General features: G+C 34.5%; 1 protein-coding gene across 1 annotated transcript; it reads left to right on the plus strand.

Moving 5' to 3' along the window:
* Positions 1-25,554, plus strand: LOC148308315 (uncharacterized). Its single transcript, XM_088261962.1, has 2 exons — positions 1-1,596; positions 23,621-25,554. Exons 1-2 carry the CDS (start codon positions 536-538, stop codon positions 24,012-24,014), a joined length of 1,455 nt encoding a protein of 484 aa, XP_088118088.1. The 5' UTR covers positions 1-535; the 3' UTR covers positions 24,015-25,554.

Genomic DNA, 25,554 nt, shown 5'->3' on the forward strand with positions numbered 1-25,554 from the left:
AAAATGTGTAATGGCGGTTGGCGGGGGGCGCGTGCGCACTCGCCGCTCAGTCACCCGGCGTCACGCCTGCGCGTTGGACGTGCGTTACTCTCCCGCCCGCTCTGCGCCACGAACTACGAAACCTAATAATCTGTGCCTAATCTTCGCCAGTGCGTCAATATCCAGAATAAACCGTTTATTATTTATAGACAATGTGTATTTAATATTACAATCGAAAAAGAACTATAATATCGTGTCGGTAATTACAGTTTGACATTTCGAGAAGTTTAGTGGAAAAAAATACAGATGACTCTTTTGTTTTATGCGTTATAAAAGGTACGCGTTTAAAAACATTTTTCTGACATTGATTTAAGTTTGATTATGTTGGAGATGACATGTGGAGTGCTACAGAGAGTAATTTATAACTAAACTAAACCCGGATCGGCTATAAACATCCATCCATCTGACTGAATAGCCGCCCCGATCGTTAACTGCGCGCCCTTTCCGAAGCGTTAAATCAATATAGCGTCGCTTTATTTGGATTTTATTACGATTTATGCCTCTCTTATCGCCGACCACCATAAAGTGCGCGGGGAAATTTACGGCCATCCATGGGAGCCCGGCGCGCCGAGAGATGAACCGCCAGGGCATGCTGGAGGACGCGCCCAAGAAGGCCACCAACCAGCTCGAGAGCGCCATCATCAAGCTCAAGAACAACCTGCAGAGCCAAGACACGAGCTCCGCCATGACTCTGGAAGTGAACGAAGCCCCGATGAAGAGCGAGGCCGGCGGTATAGACGCGGCAGCCCGCTTGCAAGAGAGCTTGCTCCAAGGCGTAGTACTATCTCTACAAAGCGCCATGGTCAGCTCGCTACAGAGAGCCGCCCTTCTCCCGCCTTCTTCGGCTGCTGCGGCCGCTCTCAACCTACAAGCTTTAGAGTCGTACCTGACTCTACAGCGCCTCGCAGCACCAGTGCCAAACATTATAACACCGTCACAGCCTAGAAAACTAGACATCCTCAAACTAGCGGCGTCCGGAGCAAAAATATCAGAATCGGACACTTTAGAAACGCAAGCGAGATCGTTCTCTCCGCATATAACTGATCACGTATCTACTCCCGAATCGGTCGCTTTAACAGCCGAAGATGTCGACTTATCGGAAGAAGTAGAAGAAGACTTGGCTCTTTTAGATAACGATGACGATTTTTCATTAGACAATCATTTAGATAGCGTTAAATCGTTGCCCAGCTTTGGGCTTTCGACGTCGCCTATAGACACGAGTTACCCGAGTTTGCTTATGAACGCCATGTACCACCAACAGCTGTCCGGCAATTCTTCGTCCGCTGCATCACCGCCTCAGTCCACTTCGACGAGCATCAGTAAAACGACGCCAGTTCCTAGTCCTCCGGCAGTACACGCTAGTAACGGAGTCCGACAGAAGACCGTTCCTGGAACCCCTAGACCGAAGAAGCAGTTCATCTGTAAATTCTGCAACCGGCAATTCACGAAGTCCTACAACCTGTTGATCCACGAACGAACGCATACAGACGAGCGACCCTACTCCTGCGACATCTGTGGCAAAGCATTCAGAAGACAAGACCACCTGAGAGATCACAGGTACGCTAAAACAAACCAAATATCTTAATTTCCTAAATATATTCATCTATTTTATCAGTTCATATTTGAACAACGTCATTTACTATTTGATATTTACTATCGACCCAATTGCCCACTCAATCAAAACACCTAATTAAATAATAATTGGCATTAAACGCTATCGAATGAATACGAAAACAGATTTTAATCGCGATCAAACCAAGAACTTAATATCATAATTAAATTGATACTTTATTATCTTTTTAATCATCCGAGCTGTTCATTGGATCCATTTAATTAAAATTGTATAAAAAACGGTAAAAATATTCAAATTTCGGCAGTAGATTTAGTGTTGTGAGATATTTTTATTGCTTATTTTACTGGTTGTGTATATTTTCGAGTCGAATACAAAAGCGGGCAATGAAATTATAAGGTACCTCCCGGAGTGAATAGAATTATCGACTGAGCGATGTTAAAGTGCCATATTAACATACATTATGGTAAACATTGATAACGCAAACATAAAAAAGCGTTCTTGATTTTCACATTCTGAGAAATAGGTACTAGGCGAGAGAAAATATAATATAATGTACGTAAATTGGAATGCCTGAAATATTAGCGCGATCAAAAGAAATGTCTTAGATATTAAAATCATGCACATTCTGTTTGCAACTTTAATACTGATTATATTAGCATATTTCCAGATAACTTTTGACATACTTAAAATATTGATTTGCATCACATCCGACCCACAATTTGATGTTTTTTAAAAGTCAAATACGACATACATAAAGTGATTTGTTGATATGTAATGTAACATATATCTGGTAGGTTTGACTGTAGAGCTAAAAATTGAAAATGGTTTTGACAAATCTTATTCAATAGCAACTTGTTGCTTCAGTGGAATGAATCTTTAAAGCTTCTAAAACAAAAAATACCTACGTATTCTTCCCATGTCGTATTTACCTTCAACCTTGTAGTGCGATACGTATTTTTCGTATTTTCTCCCATATCAAATGGCCAAAGAACTCTAGCTTTCTTTTCCTTTATGTGTCTAATAACTAACTTTGTACTGTTTTCGTATGGGTTTTAACGTATCTTCGATTCAAACTATAATTTGAACACGATCTTTGAATGATGTGATTTTCGCGTTTTTCCGTGCTATTTTAAATTAGGTGCCGAATTACTCCGCCGACCATAGAGCAAGAGATATATTTTTTAATATGAAACTTTAATACATTTTCATACTATGTATTTTAAAAAAATACCATGATTTCGCTTCTTATGCATAATATTTACGATTAATACACTGAAAAATTAGCAAACTAACTGTCACATTCAAATTATGAATTGAATTGGCGGCCATTTTGATTTTAAACAGCGTGCAATACTAGGAAATAAGTGGGGAGACATTTTGAAACCCTTATGGGTAACAGTGTCCAATATGTAGTTCTTTTAGCAATGCAATTTTGAAAGCGAAACAAAAGGCTTATACCATATAGTCAACTATTTGTTTGCCAATACAATATGAAAATTATACTTTTTTTTTAACGTATATCAAAAACATTGTAATAAAATGATACCAATACAATTAGGTACCTACGCGAGAATACCAAATCCCTTACATTACTAGAGACATAATATAGGATTCCTAAACGATCTCTTTGTAGGAAAAAATTAACTAACCTAAAAAAAGTAACTTACTAACCATCACGCCGCTTCCCGCCGGGGTAGGCAGAGAGAATAGATTCTGAATTTATTGATGATGATTCTGATTAAATAGATTCTGAATTCTGAATGGCTCATTAGGCCATGCCTAAAGAGCCGTACATACATATATACAGTAAATGTATATATGAAATAAATATGTATATTTGAATGTATCTATGTATTATGAAATAAATAAATAAAAATTAAAAAGTAGGCATAGGCTATAAAACTTATAAAGTTGAAGCCTGAGTAGGGACATGATAAACGGTGTTGCATAAGCCGTAGCTAGATTTCAGAGTCACTTGGACGTTAGGTAATTCAAAAAAAAATGAGCGATATCTTGTGCGTCAAAAAATAAAAAAACATTTTTTTTATACGGACAAAGTGTCATATTATACAGGCCAATAAACCATAAGTGTGACCATTACGCGTCTCGTAAAAAAATATCTTATGGGCAAAACCATTATTTAAAATTAATTTGTTTTCCAGCCGTGTTTAGGAATTGATAATCTTGCTTAGATGCGATAGAAAGATCGACAACACCTCTTATTATGCGGAAACTGAATACGACCCATTGCGCATAGGTTTAACCCTTTGGGTACCAAAATCCGATGTATAGGCTTTCGGTACTGTAGCGAGAAATACCGGATCCGTCGGATCTGACGTCATGATTTATAAAAGTATCCGATACATTTTGGACAGTATGTTAGGGATTCCTTGTGCAAAAAATTTGGATTCAATTTATGTTTTTTTTTTCTTCGATAACTTATAGGTACATCTTTATTTAGAATTGAATTAATTTATATCCTACAATTAGTTTTAATACCACAAAAAATGAAGTTACAAAAATACTTAAAGAGAAACGAGAAAAACAAAATACTGCTTACAGTTCTCGCAAAAAGTAAGCAGTATAAAGCTGTATTATTATTAAAAATATATACGTTTTTACGTTTAAGGGTAAATAAACAGTATGAAATAAATTGTAATACAAGTATAATACATATATGGCATGACAAAAATACAATAGGCTGGCCTCAAAATACATGGTCCAAATGACATTGTCCCTATCGCGGGTAATAAATAAGTCAAAAAAGCCCAAACTAGAGATGTTTGGAAGTCACTATAAGGGGCCTACGTCCAGTAGTGGACAGACGGCTGATAAATGATAAAAAGAAGAAGTCCTCCTTACCAAAGAGACAACACGGGATTTCACTGTCCGGCAGAACTACTGCGAAGTTTGACAGTTTAGCGTGATTGAGTTCACGTGCACCGTGATCGCGCACCGATCCGGAGAAATACGGCCAAGTGCATAAGCCAATCATCCGTTTTTATTCATACTACGGATCATTTTCATGATGTGTTATTATTGGTTTAACAAATTAATATGAAAAATCACAAAACTATGGGTAACATTCTTATTAAAATCTGTAGAGAAGTGAGGGAGATATGAAGGTTTTAAACTTAAGATATTTTAATAAAACGAAAAACGGACACCGCTAAACGTCATCGGGTGTGTTATGGGGTGTATCCCTATATAGAACTGTAATAGTAGTAGTGTGGATTATTTTATGTGACGTCATTCGTTACCAACATACGAATACAACGTTTTTACGAAGGCGGATTTTGCAAAAGAAAATTATATATGAAAAAATTGATTATATCGACTTTTATAAACACAAAACTAGTCTTAACATAAACCTTTATTGGTTGAATATGTTAAATTAGATGTTCTTCCCGAGTGATAATACCCTATTCCGTGTAGTGCACAAGCGCTCAAAGGGTTAGTAAATTTTCGTAATAGCGCCATCTCGCTCTGCGGGGTGCTAGCACCATACGCTGCCTCTCTATCACATTCACAACGTGTTTATAGCGCGATATGATATTGTCGCTCGAGGTTGCCGTAAATTGCCGGCGAAATTATCGACACTTTCGGCCGAAAAAACATTTTTATTCGACTGCAAAGTGGAAACGGAGATATAAAGATATATGTATCGTAAGGCGATATCTCTGTATCGTGTTACCCGGCGATATGGTGACATCTTGACAAGGTGCCACGTATCGAAGTGTCGATAAAAACATTAGTTCTGCATTAAAATTGACACATGATGGGTTCTGTGGATAATTTCGGGCAGTGATGCGTTTGGATTTGAATCTTGGCAGTAAATTTCCGCCGAAAAAGATACGACGATAACATCCTATATTAAACTATTCGTATATATCTTGTAATAGGAATTGGTGAGTGTCTGGTAATAATGTTTGCGTTGCCTACGCAAGATTTGTAATTGTAAGAACGCTTGTGCACTACACGGAATTTTACCGTCCGGCAATCCGTTTTTTTTATTTAATAAAAGAGACTACGACAGTTCAGTGTGATCGAATTTACGCGCACCGTGATCACGCACCGATCGAGAGCACCGATCCGAAGAAAGAGAGACAAAAGCACAAGCCAATCATCCGTTTTATCATGCTCACTGAAGTGCCGGACGGTAATATTCCGTGTAGTGCACAAACGCCCTAACTGTTTAAAAACTAAAAATGTCACGCACGTATTTATACCGATCGCCTTGCCTTCGTGCAATTAACGATCAAGATAACACTGCGTCGCTAAAATATAGTGCCCTATGCACCATTACTTGAAAAGGGTTTTTTTGATCTATAATTTTAAAGACTTAGTTGTTGCATCATCGATAAAATTAAGAAAGGCGTGTTGAGATGATTTGGGCATGTGAATCGAATGAGTGAAGAAAGGATAGTTGAACAAATTTATGACGCAAATGTGGTTGGTAATAGAAGCAGAGGAAGACGGTGTAAATCTTGGCATGATCAAGTGTTTTAAATACTTGAATGTGGTCAGGTTGGGAGTTGGAATAATCGGCGGGTATGTATGAGGAGCTGCGTGAATGTGGAAGATGCGAAGATTGTTTGAAAAGTCAGATTGGTGTGGCGCTCTATTCTCTCTGCCTACCCCTTCTGGAAGCGGCGTGATGGTTAGTTAGTTTATTTGATTCACGTGCCCAGACCATCTCAACATACCTTTATTAATTTTATCGATAATGGTTATCTCGGTAAATATAATATATAATATATTATGCTATACCAAATCTTCAAATTGGACATGCCTTGTAATTATGCTAATAAGGATGTCATCGTTCGTCATTTTTTTTATTCTAAGTATACATATATTGAATCAAAATTAAAAGCGGTCCGTCGATCAACGAAGATTATGTATGTACTTTATATAAATTAATACTTACCTAACACGCCAAAGAATATATCAGTCTATCTGCTGTGCGTTGCAAATCTTAATAAATTTGTAGCTCAGTCTGGTAAAATGAAGACTGGCATAGTTGGGTAGACGCTCGACTGCGAAACTGGCGTCGCGGGTTCGATTCCCGCCAATTGCAAGATGAATTCAAGAAAGATTTATTTTCAATTGGTCTGGGTGTTTGTGATGTATTTTTCACATTTACCTACCCTATCCTACTATCCTATCTGCAGACAAGCATCTAAAATTGACGCTTTGCGGGTTATTCCTTTAAAAAAAAAACACACATTTCTAATGGAAACTTTAATAATATTATATTTTTTATTTGGAAACTTAAGAGAACAGTTACATAAACTTATGAACATTAACGCGATCTATAGTTATTTTTAAAATGCATTTTGAACTCTTTCGATCCTTCGTTAATCGTCAATATTAAAAATCTGAAACAACAATGCAATTGAAAACATTGAAAAAGTGACAGCACCTGTTAATAAGCATGCGCCATAAATAATATCGTTTTGCTGCACATTCGTCTTAATGATCTCATTTTGCTACTTTCATCCTTCTTTGGCCAACCCCATGCTTAACTTCCGCACATTAAATACTATCCTGTGGGGAAATTGAAAAAAAGTACCTACGTAGAGATTTCGCACGCTCGCCCCTCAAGTACTGTATGGCCCTTAAGTAGGTACACTAAATATCGCTCACTCCTTTCAAGAACGTCATAAATCAAAAATCGTCAATTTTAAATTGTGCATGTTTTCGGAATGCCCAGAAAATGTACTATATCCCAGCAAAAGAGGCATATTTTTAACTTAATATTTACCCGCTACAGGGGAGAAAGTGTTGTTTTTACATTTTGAAGAAAAGGTAGTGTGTTATTATTTTTTAAATATACTAAATATTTTTCGAATGGAGAAAAAACCTTCAGGTTTTACCTAAAAAGATCTGTTACACAGTAAAAAGTTCAATAAGTGGCTTGATATTTATTTTTAAATCATTGTATTATATTTTTAAACTTTAAAAACGTTCTCTTGAAAAATCAATTTTTTTTATGTATGACGTTCTTGAAAGGAGTGAGCGATATGTGATATGTGTTGCTTACATCATTTTGCCGCACATTCGTCTAATAGAGCGCATTCACTTCCATATATTGAATGCTATATTGGCTATTAAGTAGGTGTACTTATTATCGGTAGTGTAATGGCAAAGGGGTATATTTTTGTTAAAGTTTGTTCCACAAAATGTCTAAAATAGTGTATTCCATCATCTGGCAAAAGGATATAGCTGTAGTTGCAATACTTATTTAGTTTTATTAAGATATGTACAAGTAAAAATACATAAAACAAATGAGTTTTTTTTTTCACAAGTTTGTTTTTGCTCTACTGTAAAATTTGGTATTAGACAGATATACCCCTTTGCCTTTATGTTACACTACCGATATGTGATATTATGTGTTGCTTACACCATTTTTCCGCACATTCGTCTAATAGAACGCATTCACTTCCATATATTGAATGCTATACTGTGGGAAATTGAAAAAAAAAGTACCTAAGTAGGGATTTCGCACGCTCGCCCCTCAAGTACTGGATGGCCCTCAAGTAGGTATACTAAATGTGTGATATTTATGTGTTGCTGGTTGAGAAGAGGATAAATTCAGTCCCACGCCGCTCGGAGGTGATAATGTCTGGTTGGTAGGGAATGTACCTGTGAAAGGATTTGCTTCGGGATCGCGCACAAGCAGGAGGCGCAGTCCTGCGAAGATAACAAATTTAAGGAACAACCATGTGGTCCAGTGTTAAATCGTCAAATAAAAAAAATAGTTTTTTATACACTTGTCCATATAAAGTTCTTAATTGATATCAGACATGATATGGACCAGTGGTCTCCAAACTCAATAGATAAGGATGTGAGCTTTTTTCAGAAATTGAACTTGCCTGGTGATACATACAATCTACCTATCTGAATGATACATACGATCTACATCTACCTATACAAATTCCCTCTTTATAGTTTTTTTTTTACCATCAGCCCTTATCGTACCACACATAATATTCTTAAATTACTTTAAATTAATTAGAACACGAGATTAACAATAAAACATAAAACGCGTACTTTAAATTTTTATTTATAAACGAAAAAACCTCGAACTACTGGTAACACCGCATGCCCAGATCTGATACAGAAGCATCTAGGCTTCCTGACAGATCTGCTCTTGCAAAGCATTTTTTTTTAACTAAGTTGCGAAATTTATTGAAAATGTGAAACAATGTAAAATTGTATCCCGATTTTAATGTGAATTTACATTTAAAAGCTTTCAATATACCTGTCACTGCCAATCTAAATAAATACAAGTTTTTAAATCCATCACCAAATTTTCTAGAAATACCCCGGTGTAGGCAGTGAAACGGATTAGTATTTAGTTCAGTTAGTCAGTTAGATCCGATTGTACCCCGACGTTGGCCGGTACACAGACACCCACAACCCCGACCAGCACAGCAGACAGACACGGAATAGTGCAAAGACAAGCTTATTGATATAGACAATATGTCTTCTTCTGTGGTCTCAATCTTGCAGATTGGTTTGCAGCAACAAATGACACCTTCGCTATTCCGGTCTATCATGCGCCACCCTCTTCAGCTCCTCATTCGTTGAATATCTTATATCCTTGTACAAGTCGCAAAGATATTCGCGGCGTGGCTATCCTCTACCGTTAGTTCCCTCTCTTATCAGGTGCAGGAAACCCTCCTATTGCAACACGTGACCGATCCATTTGGCGCGTGTCTCCGAGATAGTCGCGAACAGGTGCCTTTTTCCTTCGATTCTTCGTAATTACCTTGTCATTCGATGTGGTGTCTCCAGGATATCTCCAGTATTCTTCTATAGGAACAATATGTATAAATGGATAATTGCGTGAAAGATCTCAGAGGTTTTAAATATTATCGATAAGATTTTTTTCTTTAGTTAGGAGTTGCATGTATTAAATATTTATTTATTTATTTATTTTTCAAAACATATTACATACATAAGTCATATATATAATATTCCCGATGAGTAATTTCTATTTCTCATTTTGGGACATGGGATATAGGTTTACAAGACTGGAACACAAATACTAAAGTAACAAAAAAGATTTTTTTTAAATAGCCAAATCTAATACATGGCAAAATATAAAAACAATAAACAGGTATAATAAATAGGCATAAGCATATTTAAAAGAAATAAATGAGAAAAACATAAGCTTAGAAGCATATTTAAAATAAACAAATGAGAAAATATAAAAAATTTAAAAAATATAACAAATTTACCTTGCTAATTGTGTACGAGGTTTATAGATCAGGTAGATTTTTGTTACTTCTACCTAAAATCACTGTTTAATTTATTTTGCTGGCTGGCTTTAATTTATGGGCTGGACCATGGCCAAGATGTTGGGCAGGACGTATCCCTGGGTAACGGTAATGCCGGAGAGCATCTTAGTAATTTTTTATAAATTATTTTTGTATTAATTGAAAATAAATATGATGAAAAGGCGTGACGATACCCCAAATAAGTGACGTTATATTGTATCCGTGTACACCCGCCCAAATGAATTCTTCCGTAGGCGTGTGGCCTCCAGCGCGTCCACTCCGTCGGACATCTCATTTACCCACCGTACACCTGTCCGGATCAAATCGGGCATTAATCATCGGCTATTTACGGGCCATCGAGGATTGCCTTAACCCTTTTGGGGATAAACGGAAATATCCAAATATTCACCCGAGTCTCCGGGACTCCATGCGTTCCATACCTTTTAAATCACTAGATTTAAGTCCTAATAACAAATTTTGCACTGGATACATTTCATCATTCCAATGATAAATTTTGCACTAGATACATATCATCATGATCGTCTTTATTCGATTTTTAGACACTTACTTTTTGGGGATAAAATAAAATGTTTAAATATTCACCAGTTTCCGGGACTCGTATGCTCCGTACCTCCGAAATCAATACATTTAAATTCCAATGACAAATTTTGCACTGGATACCTTTCATCATTCCAAAGACAAATTTTGCCATAGATACATTTCATCATTCCAATGATAAATTTTGCACTAGATACATTTCATCATGATTGTGTATATACGATTTTTAGAAACTGTTACTTTTTTGGGGATAAACAAATCCTTTTAATATCGAAACGTTCCCTTTTCAGGATGACGGAAATATCCGAAAATTCACCAGAGTCTCCGGGACTCATATACTCCGAGACGTAATTATACTTTTAAATCACTAGATTTAATACGCAATGGTAAATTATGGACTAGATATTTATACGGTAATACTGAGACGGAAAATTTCATATCCGATTTTTTGACTAGTTCCCTTTCGAGAATAAACTTAAATATTTAAATTTTCACCGGATTCTCAGGAACTAGTATTTAAATACGCGCGTGTTTCATATGCTCTTTTCTTTCTTTTTCATTAAAACAGACTGAAACACGGCAACTCGTTGCCGAATACAGCTAATTATTTGAATATTAAATATCGTCTTTAGCACAAAATCATTATATCTTGAATGTAATTAAAAATGACTCTTAATTAAATTTAAGGTACAAAGATTTTGTGTTAAAGACGATAATTCATATAAAATTAAATATTTTTGTTGATTATATAATCATCGTTAAGTATCATGCAAAATTAAAATATATTAATAATTTTTAAATTATTATTATTATCGCGGAATCAGTACAATGTCGGATGAGTCTGCGAGACTCGTGTGATTCGTAAAAGGGTTGAAAGGAGTCTAACAGGATGTTATATAAAAGGCTTGAAGTGCTGAATTCGAGTCAACGAGTGCCACAATAAATACTTGAGTGTCGATTTCATGCCCTTAAATATGTTGAGAAGATATAATTATTTAAAAATTGGTACTTAATGATCATCTCAATTTTATTTAATTCTGGTCATTATTATACGATGCTGTAAGTCAATTACTGACCAAGCCAATGTTTTTAAATATACTTTTTCATTTCAATTAGTTTTTTTTTTGTGTATAACATAATAACATTTTGAGTTTGTCCAAATATTTGTTCACAAAGAACGAGTTTCTGCTCATTAAAAATCTTCTTTTATACTTACCAATAGATGTCTCTAGTGAAATTCTAGTGATTCTAGCACTATGTTTCGAAATCGAACCATATATATGTATATAGATGTTCCAATAATTTGAGTAGTGTGGTTGTCAATCATGGGTAGAATTGGCGAATATTACACGTGTGTAAAGTGATAACTGAAACCAGCCTATGCCGGTCGTAACTCCGTCAATGCCCAGACTTCCATATTCTTCTTATTTTTTTTGCTCTATAAACTCTGCCTTGTTCAATGACTTCAAACTGATTCATTAATTATTGCAAATGAGCTTTAAAAATTTAATTACATAGTTTAGCTGTCGATCATGGACAGAATGGTGAATGTTACACGTGTATAAATTTATCACTTAAACCAGCTCATGACAGATAGTAAGCCCTGTAAATACCCGGACCATATTCCTCTTCATCTATATTCAAATGTTATAGTGTATTATATTTTTAATCGATCCTAAATTCACTAAGCACTATTAAGGGGTTCACGAAATAAGAGGCACGCGAGTTTGAGATCCTTCTTGAAGTGGTGCTCAAGAGAAACCGATTGAGAACCGCTGGATTAGAAGAAACTCATATTACCTGCTTATGTATTTAGTCATCTCGTAAAGCTGCAAGTTCCAACAAGCAACTTTTAAAGCTCACATTTGGCTATTTAAAGATCGTTACAGCGTACGCTATTAATTAATTTATTTAATTACTATTGATTATAACATTAACAATGGTACTATAACTCTTAAAGGCTGCGCGATCGACATTCAATGTAATTGCATCATCCTTGAGCCGTTAATACAGGGTGACCATAAAGTTTAACAATACCGGTATACATTTTTAACCGAATTAATAAAATATATAAAATAAATGTGTCAACTTCTTTCAAAATCCGCCAGATCCATGTAAGTCGATTTTACAAAAAATGCAAATTCTCCGGTTAACATTTATGTTTCAAAGCTTTGTCTATCATTAGATAAAATATTGTGAAGTAAAGAATTTTCCCATTTTTTAAAAAATTTTTCAGTATTAAAAAAAAACACGAGACACAAACCGATAATGACGTCATCTTAATTTTTGACCTATCCCCGCTCTCGATATGGGTCAGAGGGCAAGTTTCATGAATACAGCGGAATTTGAAATACAACGCTGTTTTTAGTAAGTATTTTTAGTAGGGTTTGCAAGTATATAAATATTTTAAACAATAAAACCCACAATTGGCATTCCGATAGTGCATTTATTTTAAAACCTTACAAAATTGGATCTGGCGGATTTTTAAATTAGGTGACACAAATATCTAAATATCTTAAAGGTGTGTTGACGCAAATGTTTTTACCTGGAATATTCATTCATGAATTACATAAAATTATAGTAACCATAAACATAAAGAGTAAATCCACAAACGAGTAGGGATAGAAAAGGCCTATAAAACTTTAAAAGTTGAAGCCTAAGTAGGGCCATGGTAATCAATGTTTCATACGTAGCTAGATTCACTTGAACGTGAGGTTATTTAAAAAAAGGTGTGTTGAGACGGTTTTGGGACGTGAATCGAATAAGTGAAGAAAGTACAGTAAAACGAATTTTTGAGGCGAATGTGATTGGAAATAGTAGCTGAGGAATACTAAAACAAACTTGGCATGATCAAGTATTTAAAATGTTCAGATGTCAGGTCAGGAGACGGAATAATCGGTGGGGAATGAGGAGATGCATGGATGTGGAAGAGGCGAAAATTTTGCAAAGACGGAATAGTGTGGAGTTTATATTATTTTTAGGAAGGCTGTAATCATGGGGACGATTTAAAGTACCAGTTTACCACAAACGGATTAAATATTAAGGATAAAAAACACAAATTATTATTTTTGATACATGATCATCCAAATTTTCCTTCATCTTCTTTTGCTTCTATTTCCTATACTACATTTGCCTCACAAATTTGTTTTACTGTTTTTTATCACTCACTCGATTCACATGCCCTAACCATCTCAACACACCTTTCTTAATTTTATCGATAGTGCTTATCTCACCCTTGCATTCTTTAATTATATCACCATTCAAACATCTGTCATACGTCATCGTTTTGCCGCACATTTGACTGCATTTATTCTTATTGCATCCTTCATTTGCCAATTATGCTGGATTGGTACCATGATATGATAATATATGTCAGAAGAAAGTGTTTTAAGGATGATTCCTTATATCAGCCTTGCATTATTTCCTTATATCACCATTCGACTGCATTCAGTCTATTTTCATCCTTAATTTCCAACTCCATGCAGGATTGTTACCATGATATGATAATACTTATACGACAGAAAAAACTGTTTTCAGTATGGTTCCTTTTCTCAGCCTTGCATTCTTTCCTTATATCACTATTCGAACATCTAGCATACATCGTTTTGCCGCACATTCAGGATTTGAACCATGATACGATAATGTACGGCAGAAAAAAGTGTTTTTAGGAAGATTCCTTATCTCAGCCTTGCTTTCTTTCCTTGTATCAACATTATAACTTCTTTTTTACATCGTTTTGCCGCAAATTCGACTGCATTTATTCTTCATTTGCCAACTCCACACAGGATTGATACAATGATATGATAAAGTATGGCAGAGATGGGTTTTAAGGAGGATTCCGGTGCGTCAATTGCTCCTTATCTCAGCCTTGCATTCTATCATTATATCAGCATTAAAACTATGTATAAAAATACATTGTTTTGCTGCACATTCGACTGCATTCAGTGTGCTTTCAACCTTCATTTGCCAACACCATGCAGAATTGGTACCATGATATGATAATATCTGTCAGAAGAAAGTATTTTACAACATTTTGAGTGTGTCCAAATACTTGTTCACAAAATCTGGATTATCTCCAATTACAGGAGTTATTTTCATATTATTTTTTGACATCTCATCAAAGATGAAGAAGAATACGGAAGTCTGGGCATTTACGGGGCTGATGACCGTCATAAAAATAATATGAAAATAACTCCTGTAATTGGAGATAATCCAGATTTTGTGAACAAGTATTTGGACACACTCAAAATGTTGTAAAAATACATCGTTTTGCTGCACATTCGACTGCATTCAGTGCGCTTTCAACCTTCATTTGCCAACACCATGCAGAATTGGTACCATGATATTATAATATCTGTCAGAAGAAAGTATTTTAAGGAGGATTCCGGCGCGTCCATTGCTCATTGAATAAATCCACTTTGAAAATTGAGTACCATGAATCAATTTTTATGACTCATTTTGTAATTACCCTGTAAATCCTGGTCAGTCGAAGATTTACCAGTTCTCGCTAATAACGACCCTGCGTCGGAGGGGGAGGGAGACGGCCTCATGCGAGTTGGAGCTAGTCGGACAGAGACGGGCGTATATGGAGTCGTGATTTTCGAAGCGCGATTCGCTGTGGGTTTTTGAGCCCGGAGCGCGTACTATACCGATGCGCGAACATCGACTAGGATTTGAGTGTTCGTCTAAAGAGTCTTGTATTATTCTAGTATGAACAATAATATGATGGAATGTACGGAAATAACAACTGTACCAAAAATCTTCTTCTTCTTCTAATCCTTTATTTCACTGATTTTTAATGATTTTTTCACTGTAATATTTATTCAATATTACCCTGGTCTGGTACCTGAAGCGGAAGGCTGATCACCTTTCCTTCATGTGTAAACGATCAAGATAAAACTGCGTTTATATGACGCAGTGCCATATGCACCATTGGGGTGCGGATAAGGGTTTTCTCTCTCTCTCTCTTACATCATTTTGAGTGTGTCCAAATACTTGTTCACAAATCTGGATCATCTCCAATTATATGTTTTTTTTTATTTATTTTTTTTTACCATCTGAATATGTGATTATAATTCAGACCTCACATACTAATAAAAGAGTTTCTGCGCAATAAAAAAGTTTATTTTCATCTCACCAATAGATGTCTCTAGTTAAGTTCTAGTTATTCCAGAACAAAGTGTCTAAATTGGTTCATTTATACATATAGAACTTCCAAGAATTTGAGTAGTGTGGTTATCAATAATGGGTAGAGTTGGTGGATGTTACACGTTTGTAAAGTGATCACTCAAACCAGCGTATGACGGTCGTCAGCCCCGTAAATGCCCAGACATCCATATATTCTTCTTCATCTTTGATGAGACGTCAAAAAATAATATGAAAAATTACTGCTATATTTCGAGATAATCCAGATTTGTGAACAAGTATTTGGACACACTCAAAACGTTGTAAATGAATGAACGTTTTATTTTTAAATAAGCATCTATTAGTCATTGAAAATCAATATGGCAGTGTTTAATTACTATGTACAAAACAAAATATTTCCTCAGCAATCACAACCTTTAATTAAACCAACCAGCGATTAAATTTATTAACGGCTATAATTATTATCTTTCTCGACTTAACCCTATCGCCCCCGAGGTATTTGTTCGGGATTAATTGTTGAGAATATTTTACATTCGACTAATTGGAGGTTCCGTTGCCTAATGTGTTAAATTAACACTTGTTGTTTGCTCAAGAGTTTAAAAATGTGTAATTATTTTTACTGTACATTTTAAGGGGTTAGTTACTTTATGAACAGGAAAAATAAAATATGAAGGTTTTGTGGCGAAATAATGTGTTAATTTTAGTTTTTAATGTATAAGTATATAAATTATTATTGAATAAATTGAAATGATAACTACTACTACTATTACAACCATTATGCCGTTTCACAGCAGGGGTAGGCAGAGAGGATAGAATATCACACTCTTCTGTCCTGACATACACTCCTAGCTTCCTTCATATCCATACATCTAGTCATATATGCCTTCCGATTACTAAGACATTAAAACGTTGTATGATAGATGTTCGAATGGTGGTATAAGGAAAGATCGCAAGGCTGTGATGAGCATTATCGATGAAATTTCAAAATGCGTGTTGAAATGGTTTGATTGTGGAAAGAAAGAACAGTAGAACGAACTAACATTACTAACCGTGACGCCGTTTCCCCGCAGGGGTTAGCAGATATAATAGAACGCCATACCACTCTGTCTTGTCAAACATCACGTCTTCGCCTCTTCCACGTTCATACATCTCCTCACACATGCCCGCCGATTATTTCGACTCCTGACCACATTCGAGTCATTGAAATACTTTATTATACCAAGTACGTATCCCCCCTGGGAATCGATTCCAGGACCCCCAGTGGGGAAAAACGCTCTATCCACAACACTACTGAAGCGGACAACATGAAGAAAAAAATACTTTTTTATATTCCGCTCACTCCTTTCAACAACGACATATATCAAAAATCGAAAATTTTCAGTTGTGCATGTTTTCGAAATGCCCAAAAAATGTACAATACTATATCCAAGCAAAAGCGGCATATTTTTAACTTAATATTTACCTGCTACAAGGCAGAAAGTGTTGTTTTTGCATTTTGCAGAGAAGGCATTGTTTAATTATTTTTTGAAACATACTACATATTTTTCAAATGGAGAAAAAACATTCAGGTTTTACCTAAAAAGATCTGTTGCACAGTAAAAAGTTCAATAAGTGGCTTGATATTTATTTTTAATACATTTTATTATATTCTTAAACTTTAAAAACGATCTCCTGAAAAATCAAGTTTTTTTATTAATGACGTTGTTGAAAGGACTGAGCGATTCAAAAATGTGGAAATTTGAAAATGAAAATGAAAATTAACCAAAAATGTGGAAAATAATACTTGTTTCAGATTTCCACTCAAATCCACAACTTGATATCATAATGTTACTTGGTGATAAAAATTATATGTAAGATACGAGTATTATAAATAGGTCATATAAAAATAATACCTGATATGTTTTTTCATGAAGAATGACACTTGTTATCTTCAAGTAATAATTTAAAGTGCTCTTTAATATAACATGAAGGTTGTGGTCTAGCCTTAAGGTGTCAAGTTTCGTTCCAGGGGTACACAACGTTTTGTATGGAAAACCCTATTATTTTTATTTTTTCTAAATTATATTCATATCACCCTGAAGTCTGTAAATAATATAATATGTTTTACAATTATTATTTTTTATATCACTTTCAAACCCTCTTCCGATATACATGTTAGGACTTTAGATTTTAAGCCATTTATATCTCACCTTCCATGAAGAAGAATATGGAAGTCTGGGTATTTACAGGCCTGTCATAGGTTCGTTTCAGGGATCACTTTATGTGTTAAATTCACCAATTCTACCCATGATTAACAACCACACTAATCAAATATTGGAAGTTGTAAATATCGTTTAACTGACACGTTCTTACACATCGCTCACTCCTTTCAACAACGTCATATATCAAAAAACATGATTTTTCAGGAGATCGTTTTTAAAGTTGAAAAATATAATGAAATGTATTAATAATATATCAAGCCACTTTTTGAACTTTTTACTGTGCAACATATCTTTTTTTTTTAAATAATTGAACATTACCTTTTCTTCAAAATGCAAAAACAACACTTTCTGCCCGTGTAGCGGGTAAATATTAAGTTTAAAATATGCCGCTTTTGCTGGGATATAGTACATTGTCTGGGCATTCCGAAAACATCTGAAAACAACTGAAAATTGTCGACTTTTTAAAAAAAAAAGCGATTCATAAATGGATAATGAAAGTGGGTAGATCTGCAATAGATCGCATCATTCAGCCATGACGTTTTTTATTGCATGTCGTAAACAATTTTCTGTCATTTATTATTTTTTTAAATAAATATTGTAAAATTTGTCCTCGGTAAACTCAGTAAAAGCATATTTGTGAATTTTGTAATTATGTGTATGATGGAATAAAAAAGGTTTACGCTTCCCTCTCAATTTTAACCTCCCACGAAAATTAGGGCAGTCGCGTGTAAAGACATATGATCTAACATCATAAAAAAATTATAAAATAAAGACACATTGATAAAGTGTTACAATCATTTACAACACAAAAATATTTGAGAACAATCTCTTTTTTCCCTTTTCATTCTACACTAGGATTACCTTTTTACTAGAAATGTGTTTGATCTTTATCATAGTGAAGCTCCACAAACAAGTTGTTCGTTGGAGGTATTCTGAGATCCTGTTCAAAGTTTCAACTTTTACCGAAACAACCATATAAAAAATAATCATAAAAAAATCCCGTACACCTGATAGAATTGAAACATCATACATAGATGGTTATTGTGAACTCACGCATACTTTGTTACGAATTTGATCGATATATCTAGAAGTTTAAGAATTGCAGAAATATTGTTGTAAATCATGGGTAGAATTGGTGAATGTCACACGTGTGTAAAGTGATCACTTAACCAAGCCTACGACAGTGATAAACCCTATAAAAACCGAGACTTCCATATTCTTCTTCATCTATGTTGAATTGTCAAAAATAAATGTAAAAATTAACTCTTTTTAAAAAAATGATTAGGCGTTTAAAGGCGATTAAATGTTGGTAATAGAAGCGGAGGAAGACTGAGAAAAACTTTGCATGATTTCAAATACTTTAACGTGGTCAGGACAGGAGTCGTAATAATTGGCGTGTATGAATGAGAAGATGTATGAATACGGAAGAGGCGAAGATTCTGTGCAAAGACAGATTGTGTGGCGTTCTATTCTCTCTGTCTACCCCTGCGGAGACCAGCGTGATGGTTAGTTAGTTTAGTAAGTTGGTCTTCAAAACAATGAAATGACTCGACTGCAATCAGTGTTAAACGCAGAGCAAGACTGATTTTTGGAATTTACCCCACTACTTCACAAACTGCACTGGTTACGCTTTCCCGAAAGGGTTGAGTATAAACTTTGCCCACTAATGTAGAAATCAATACATAATATAGCTCCAGAGTATATAAAAGACCTGTGTATTCCAGACCTCTCACTTTTTTTTACATTTTAAGTTTGTCCAAATACTGGTTCACAAAATCTGGATTTTCTCTAATTACAGGAGTTATTTTCATATTATTTTTTTGACATCTCATCAAAGATGAAGAAGACTATGGAAGTCTGGGCATTTACGGGGCTGACGACCGTCATAGGCTGGTTTGAGTGATCACTTTACACACGTGTAACATTCACCAACTCCACCCATTAATGACAACCACACTACTTAAATTCTTGGAAGTTCTATATGTATGAACCAATTTAGAAACATTATTCTTGAATCACTAGAACTTCACTAGAGACATCTATTTGTGAGATGAAAATAAGCTTTTCATTGAGCAGAAACTCTTTTATTAATATGTGAGGCCCGAATCCTATATTCGGAGAAATAACTCCTGTAATTGGAGATAATCTAGATTTTGTGTTTAATAATATACTCACTTTTTAATAAAAATAATTCGCTAAGCTTGTTTTAAGAATTGGCCTCCATTACGATTCGTGTTCTAGCCTGGAGCATTTAGAATGTCCGTTGATTTCCACGAATATTACAAAATAAAAACTCTCTTTAATTTATTTGGTCCTCTGTTCATGTATCAACACCTTTTTTATGAAGTTCAAAATAAATTATCTCGTTTAAGTATAGGGTCCGCCATCTAAAGTTTTTTTTTTCAACTAGTGCTTATTTCGTGAATGGTAACACTTAGCTCATGTCTGATTTGACAGATAATTAGTTTTATCCTTCCGCTGAGCGAATATGGTTGTGTATACGCTTGAACAACGCTGGGAAATATTGCGACATTCGACTTACAGAAGATGCCGATTTTGCCAAAAAAATCATCTTTTCGGATGAAGCTCATTTTGATCTTGGCGGGTATGTAAACAAGCAAAATTGTCGTATTTGGGGCACAGAAAACCCGCACGCATACATTGAAAAGCCGGTACACCCAAAACGAGTCACTGTTTGGTGCGGATTTTGGTCCAGAGGCATAATTGGGCCATTTTTCTTTGAAAATGAGCAAGGAGTGGCCGTTAGTCAATGGCGATCGTTATCGGGCCATGTTGAACGGATTTTTGTTCACAAAAATTGAAGAGGAGGATATTGGCAACATTTGGTTTCAACAGGACGGCGCTACGTGCCACACAGCCGAAGCTACACTCGATGTTTTGCGCCCCATTTTCAAAAAAAAAATGTTATTTGGCGGACCCTTTATGTTACTTTATACAAATAACGTGTTTTAAATCCGAATATAGAATATCCGGAATTATTATGTATAATTATGTATGAGGAGATGTGTGTATTCACACACATCTCCTCTGCTGCAGAATGATATCGCTCACTCAAAGGAGTGAAAGCAAGAACGTCATAAATAAAAAAACTTGATTTTTCAGTAGAACGTTTTTAAAGTTTAAAAATATAGCACAATGTATTAAAAATAAATATCAAGCCACTTATTGAACTTTTTACTGCGCAACAGATCTTTTTAGGTAAAACCTGAAGGTTTTTTTCTCCATTTGAAAAACATTTAGTATTTTTTTTAAAATAATCAAACAATACCTTTTCTTCAAAATGCAAAAACAACACTGTCTGGCCTGAAGCGGGTTAATATTAAGCTAAAAATATGCCTCTTTTGTTGGGATATAGTACATTTTCTGGGCATTCCGAAAACATGCACAACTGAAAATTGACGATTTCGGAAGACGTTCTTGAAAGAAGTGAGCGATATGATAGATGTTCGAATGGTATAAGGAAAGGTTGCAAGGCTGATTTAAGAAGCATTATCGATAGTATTATGAAAGCTATGTTGAGATGGTTTGGGCATGTGAATCGAATGAGTGAAGAAAAAACAGTTAAAAAAAATTATGAAGCGAATGGGGTTGGTAATAGAAGCAGAGGAATACCGAAGAAAACTTGGCACGATCGAGTATTTCTAAAACTTAAAAGTGGTCAGCTCAGGGGTTGGAGTAATCGACAGGTATGTATGAGGAGATGCATGAATGTGGAAGAGCCAAAGATTTTATGCAAAGACTGATTTGTGTGTCGTTATATTCTCTCTGCATACCCCTGCGAATAATATTATATTTGATACCATTTGTAACGAAATAATTAACACGGTTTAGATTATTATAATATATTTTTTTTTAACTTAAATTTTAACCAATATTTCATTAAAATTAAATCTACAAATAAAATGTAAATACTTATATATTGTAAATCAAAAGTATTGTTAACTTTGTGGTTTTCTTATCATTCGTCGTTCACTTTGTGTAATACCACGTAAAACTTCACTTTCAAGCGGTATTACACAAAGTGAACAATGAATGATACGAGAGTGTTCAAAATGTGAATGTTAGTTTGTTCAAATTCTTAAATCTTGTAATGTTATTCGTCGATTGCTTTGCAATCTCGACACAATGTCGCATTCGAATTTTTTCATATAAACATTCGGCAGTTGTTTTTACGTGACAGATAAAAATGTTGTTTTTAAACAGCTTTTTTACCTCAATGGTACTAAACTCGTATTTTAGTATGGTAACTTATGAACGCACAAAATCTATGAACCAAAAAAATACACATTTGCTGCGTACATATTTAGACGTAAAAAAGAAAATGAAGCTTGTTAATTATATTACTGAACGGGATTTAAACCCGACTCGTGGTTCAATGAGTCCTAAATTCATATGAATAATTTGAACGCTTTCATTGTATCGATCTTTGATGATATGTTTATAGACGCCCGTGTCAATCCATCATATCCAGTTGACCTCTTCTTGTATTATGTAACCCTGGCATTTCTACATCCGCCAGCACTACATCTTCTTTATAGCGCACATGCCTCATACTCACCTCTTAAAAGGCGAAGTATATTATGACTTAATATGTTACAACTCATTGTGTGACGAAGTAACAAAATATTTATAAAAAAAAAAAAAATAATATATATATATATATATATATATATATATATATATATATATATATATATATATATATATATATATATATATATATATATATATATATATATATATATATATATATATATATATATATATATATATATATATATATATATATATATATATATATATATATATATATATATATATATATATATATATATATATATATATATATATATATATATATATATATATATATATATATATATATATATATATATATATACATATTTCATTTTATATTAGAGTTCAATATCGTAAGTGATAACAATGTCAGCGTGTAATAAATAAATACAAAAATGATATAGTTAACTTCGATGTATGAATGTATAATTTGCGATTGTAAACGCAGCTTTAGTCTCCTCGGCGACTCATGTTTATACTCGCTTGTCTCAGAGCGAGTATAAACATGAGCCGCGCGTGAATGCTACACGCAAAGGAAACAGTGTATACCTACTAATATCATCAAAAGAATTAAACCCGGATTTAACATTTTCCCGCCAATTGCATACAATTATTTCAGTCCCGATATATTTTTGAATATGTATGTATTTATCACCCGCATTTACGTTTTTTCCTCCAGTTTATGTCGAAAATATCCTGTAATTTAATTTTTTTACTCGATCTTTAACGCTTCTTTTTTATTTTAACATTATTCGCGATCATCGTTTAGGTGCAGTTTTTACGTTTTCTGTTTGTTCTATTAGTTATATCATTACAATTTTTCCAAAAAAAAACATTAAAATGTTTTTTTAAACTTCCAATTTTATGAATGAGGGAATTTAATCTGAAGAGAAAAACTAACAATAGTTTTTTTGTTGGGTAATATATCCAAAATAAAACACGGTTTTTGTCGGATTGAATTCTACATTTATTTATGTATATTTTAATACGTGACGCGTTTCGTCTTCTTAGGACATTATCAAACACTTAGGACATTATCAAACACTTAGGACATTATCAAAGAAGACGAAACGCGTCACGTATTAAAATATACTAAATAAATATAGAATTCAATCCAACAAAAACCGTGTTTTATTTTGGATATATTACCCAACAATTCAATATGGAATTCTACCAACTGTCTGCAGTTACAATAAATAAGAGTTTTTTGTTTGTTACAGATACATCCACTCAAAGGAGAAGCCCTTCAAGTGCACGGAATGCGGCAAGGGCTTCTGCCAGTCCAGGACCCTGGCAGTGCACAAGATCCTGCACATGGAAGAGTCCCCACACAAGTGCCCCGTGTGCAGCCGCAGCTTCAACCAGCGCTCCAACCTCAAGACCCACCTCCTCACGCACACGGACATCAAGCCCTACAACTGCTCCTCCTGCGGCAAGGTCTTCCGGAGAAACTGCGATCTGAGGAGACACAGCCTCACCCATAACCTGGGAGGATCACTTCCTATTTCCGGAACTGGCATCGTGAGCGTGAATTCAGTTACTTCCTTACACGATATCATCAACTCGAACTATCCCATAGACACCCTTGTGAACAGCAACGATCTGGACAAATGAACCCGTGTGAACAGTTTTATTCCTCGATGTTTTGTTGAAATTCTGTGATTTATAGTTAGGCTACTCTGTATCAAAACGTCCTTTTAAATGATCCCTCGTTTGATCCATGTATCAAATTGGGTATGTATGATATGAATATTGACATTTTTTATTTTTTTAATTAATTCTCCTTGATCTCTTTTCAATCGTGTGAGAATTTTCGCATATTTTGTCTTTATATTGTATTTTTGCGGCCTTTACACGTATGTGCCTTACCGGACTCGATTACCTCATCGTTTAAATAAAGCACCTTTGAGTTAGTATTGTAAGAAAAAGGCTCTACATAATTTTTCTGAATTTGTAAAACTTATACAAAAGTGGTATAATTTCAAGATAGCTAGCTCCCTTGAGGTAGTATTTTAAGAAAATATCAGTATACATTTTTTTGAAATTATACATTTTATGAAAAAAAAATTCCACTGCTTTATCTCGATACATATGGAGTGTACGTTATATTACCTTATCATTTAAACAATGTGCCCTTGAAGTATTATTTTAAGAAAATATAACTGTATAATTTTTTTATTATACAATCAATACAAAAGTGCACGTCATATTACCTTATCATTTACACAAAGCGCTCTTGACGAATTATTTGTGGAAAATTTCGGTGTATAATTTTGAAAAAAATATACAATTTTTACAAAATGTATTATACATTGAATTATCCCGAGACATGTAAAGTACACGTCATATTACCTTATCATTTTAAGAAAGCGCTCTTCAAGTAATATTTTATGAAAATTTCGTTGGATAAATTTTTCAAAATTATACAATCTTTACAAAAGTTGCACTGTTTTATCCCGAGACGTATGGAGTGCATGTCTTATTAACTTATCCATAAACAAAGTGCCTTTAAGGTAGTACTTTAAGAAAAATTCGCTGTATTGATTGTCCAAAATGAGACATTCGGAGTGCACATCACTTTCGACAATGAGAACTTCCTGCATCGCAACAAAACTGTACCTTCTTCCTCAAACGACACCACCCCCACGGTAAAGCGCGTATGTCTAAATGCTGCTTTTTATATCCAACATATAATAAGACCTAATACATTTTTCTAATCTAATCTCGTCTTCCATTCGAATATATAAATCAATTATACCAATATTTTAATGTCTTTCTTACCTCATATTAACATTTGTCAATCTTGAATAATCTGTGAGTTGACTTGATATGTATTTATCAGTATGTAACCAATTCAAATAAACAAATCTTTAGAGATTTCGTTGTTCAAATAATTTCCTTTTAAAGACAATAATCGATGATATTATTTAATGATTTAGTATCAACTTTGTGGACACTTACATAAGATCAATTTTGAGTTTTTTTATTTTATTTTTTTAATGTAAACATGACTTCTTTCGAGAACAAGGCGTGTTCTCATCAACGGGTAAAAATACAAACTAACAGTCTGGTAGTTTTGACATCTCAACATAGATGAAGAAGAATATGGATGTCTGGGTATTTACAGAGCTTACGGGCTATTCTTCTTCCTCTA

This window comes from Brachycentrus maculatus, unplaced genomic scaffold (assembly GCF_059751285.1).
Source record: "Brachycentrus maculatus isolate JH-2025_06_01 unplaced genomic scaffold, ASM5975128v1 h1tg000170l, whole genome shotgun sequence".
NCBI classification, from domain to species: domain Eukaryota; kingdom Metazoa; phylum Arthropoda; class Insecta; order Trichoptera; family Brachycentridae; genus Brachycentrus; species Brachycentrus maculatus.

What these genes read in the sequence shown, in the direction of transcription:
- LOC148308315 (XM_088261962.1), top strand. Translation starts at nt 536, where the DNA reads ATGCCTCTCTTATCGCCGACCACCATAAAGTGCGCGGGGAAATTTACG. An exon ending in GACCACCTGAGAGATCACAG is followed by an intron (nt 1,597 to 23,620) that starts GTACGCTAAAAC and finishes TGTTTGTTACAG; the next exon opens with ATACATCCACTCAAAGGAGA.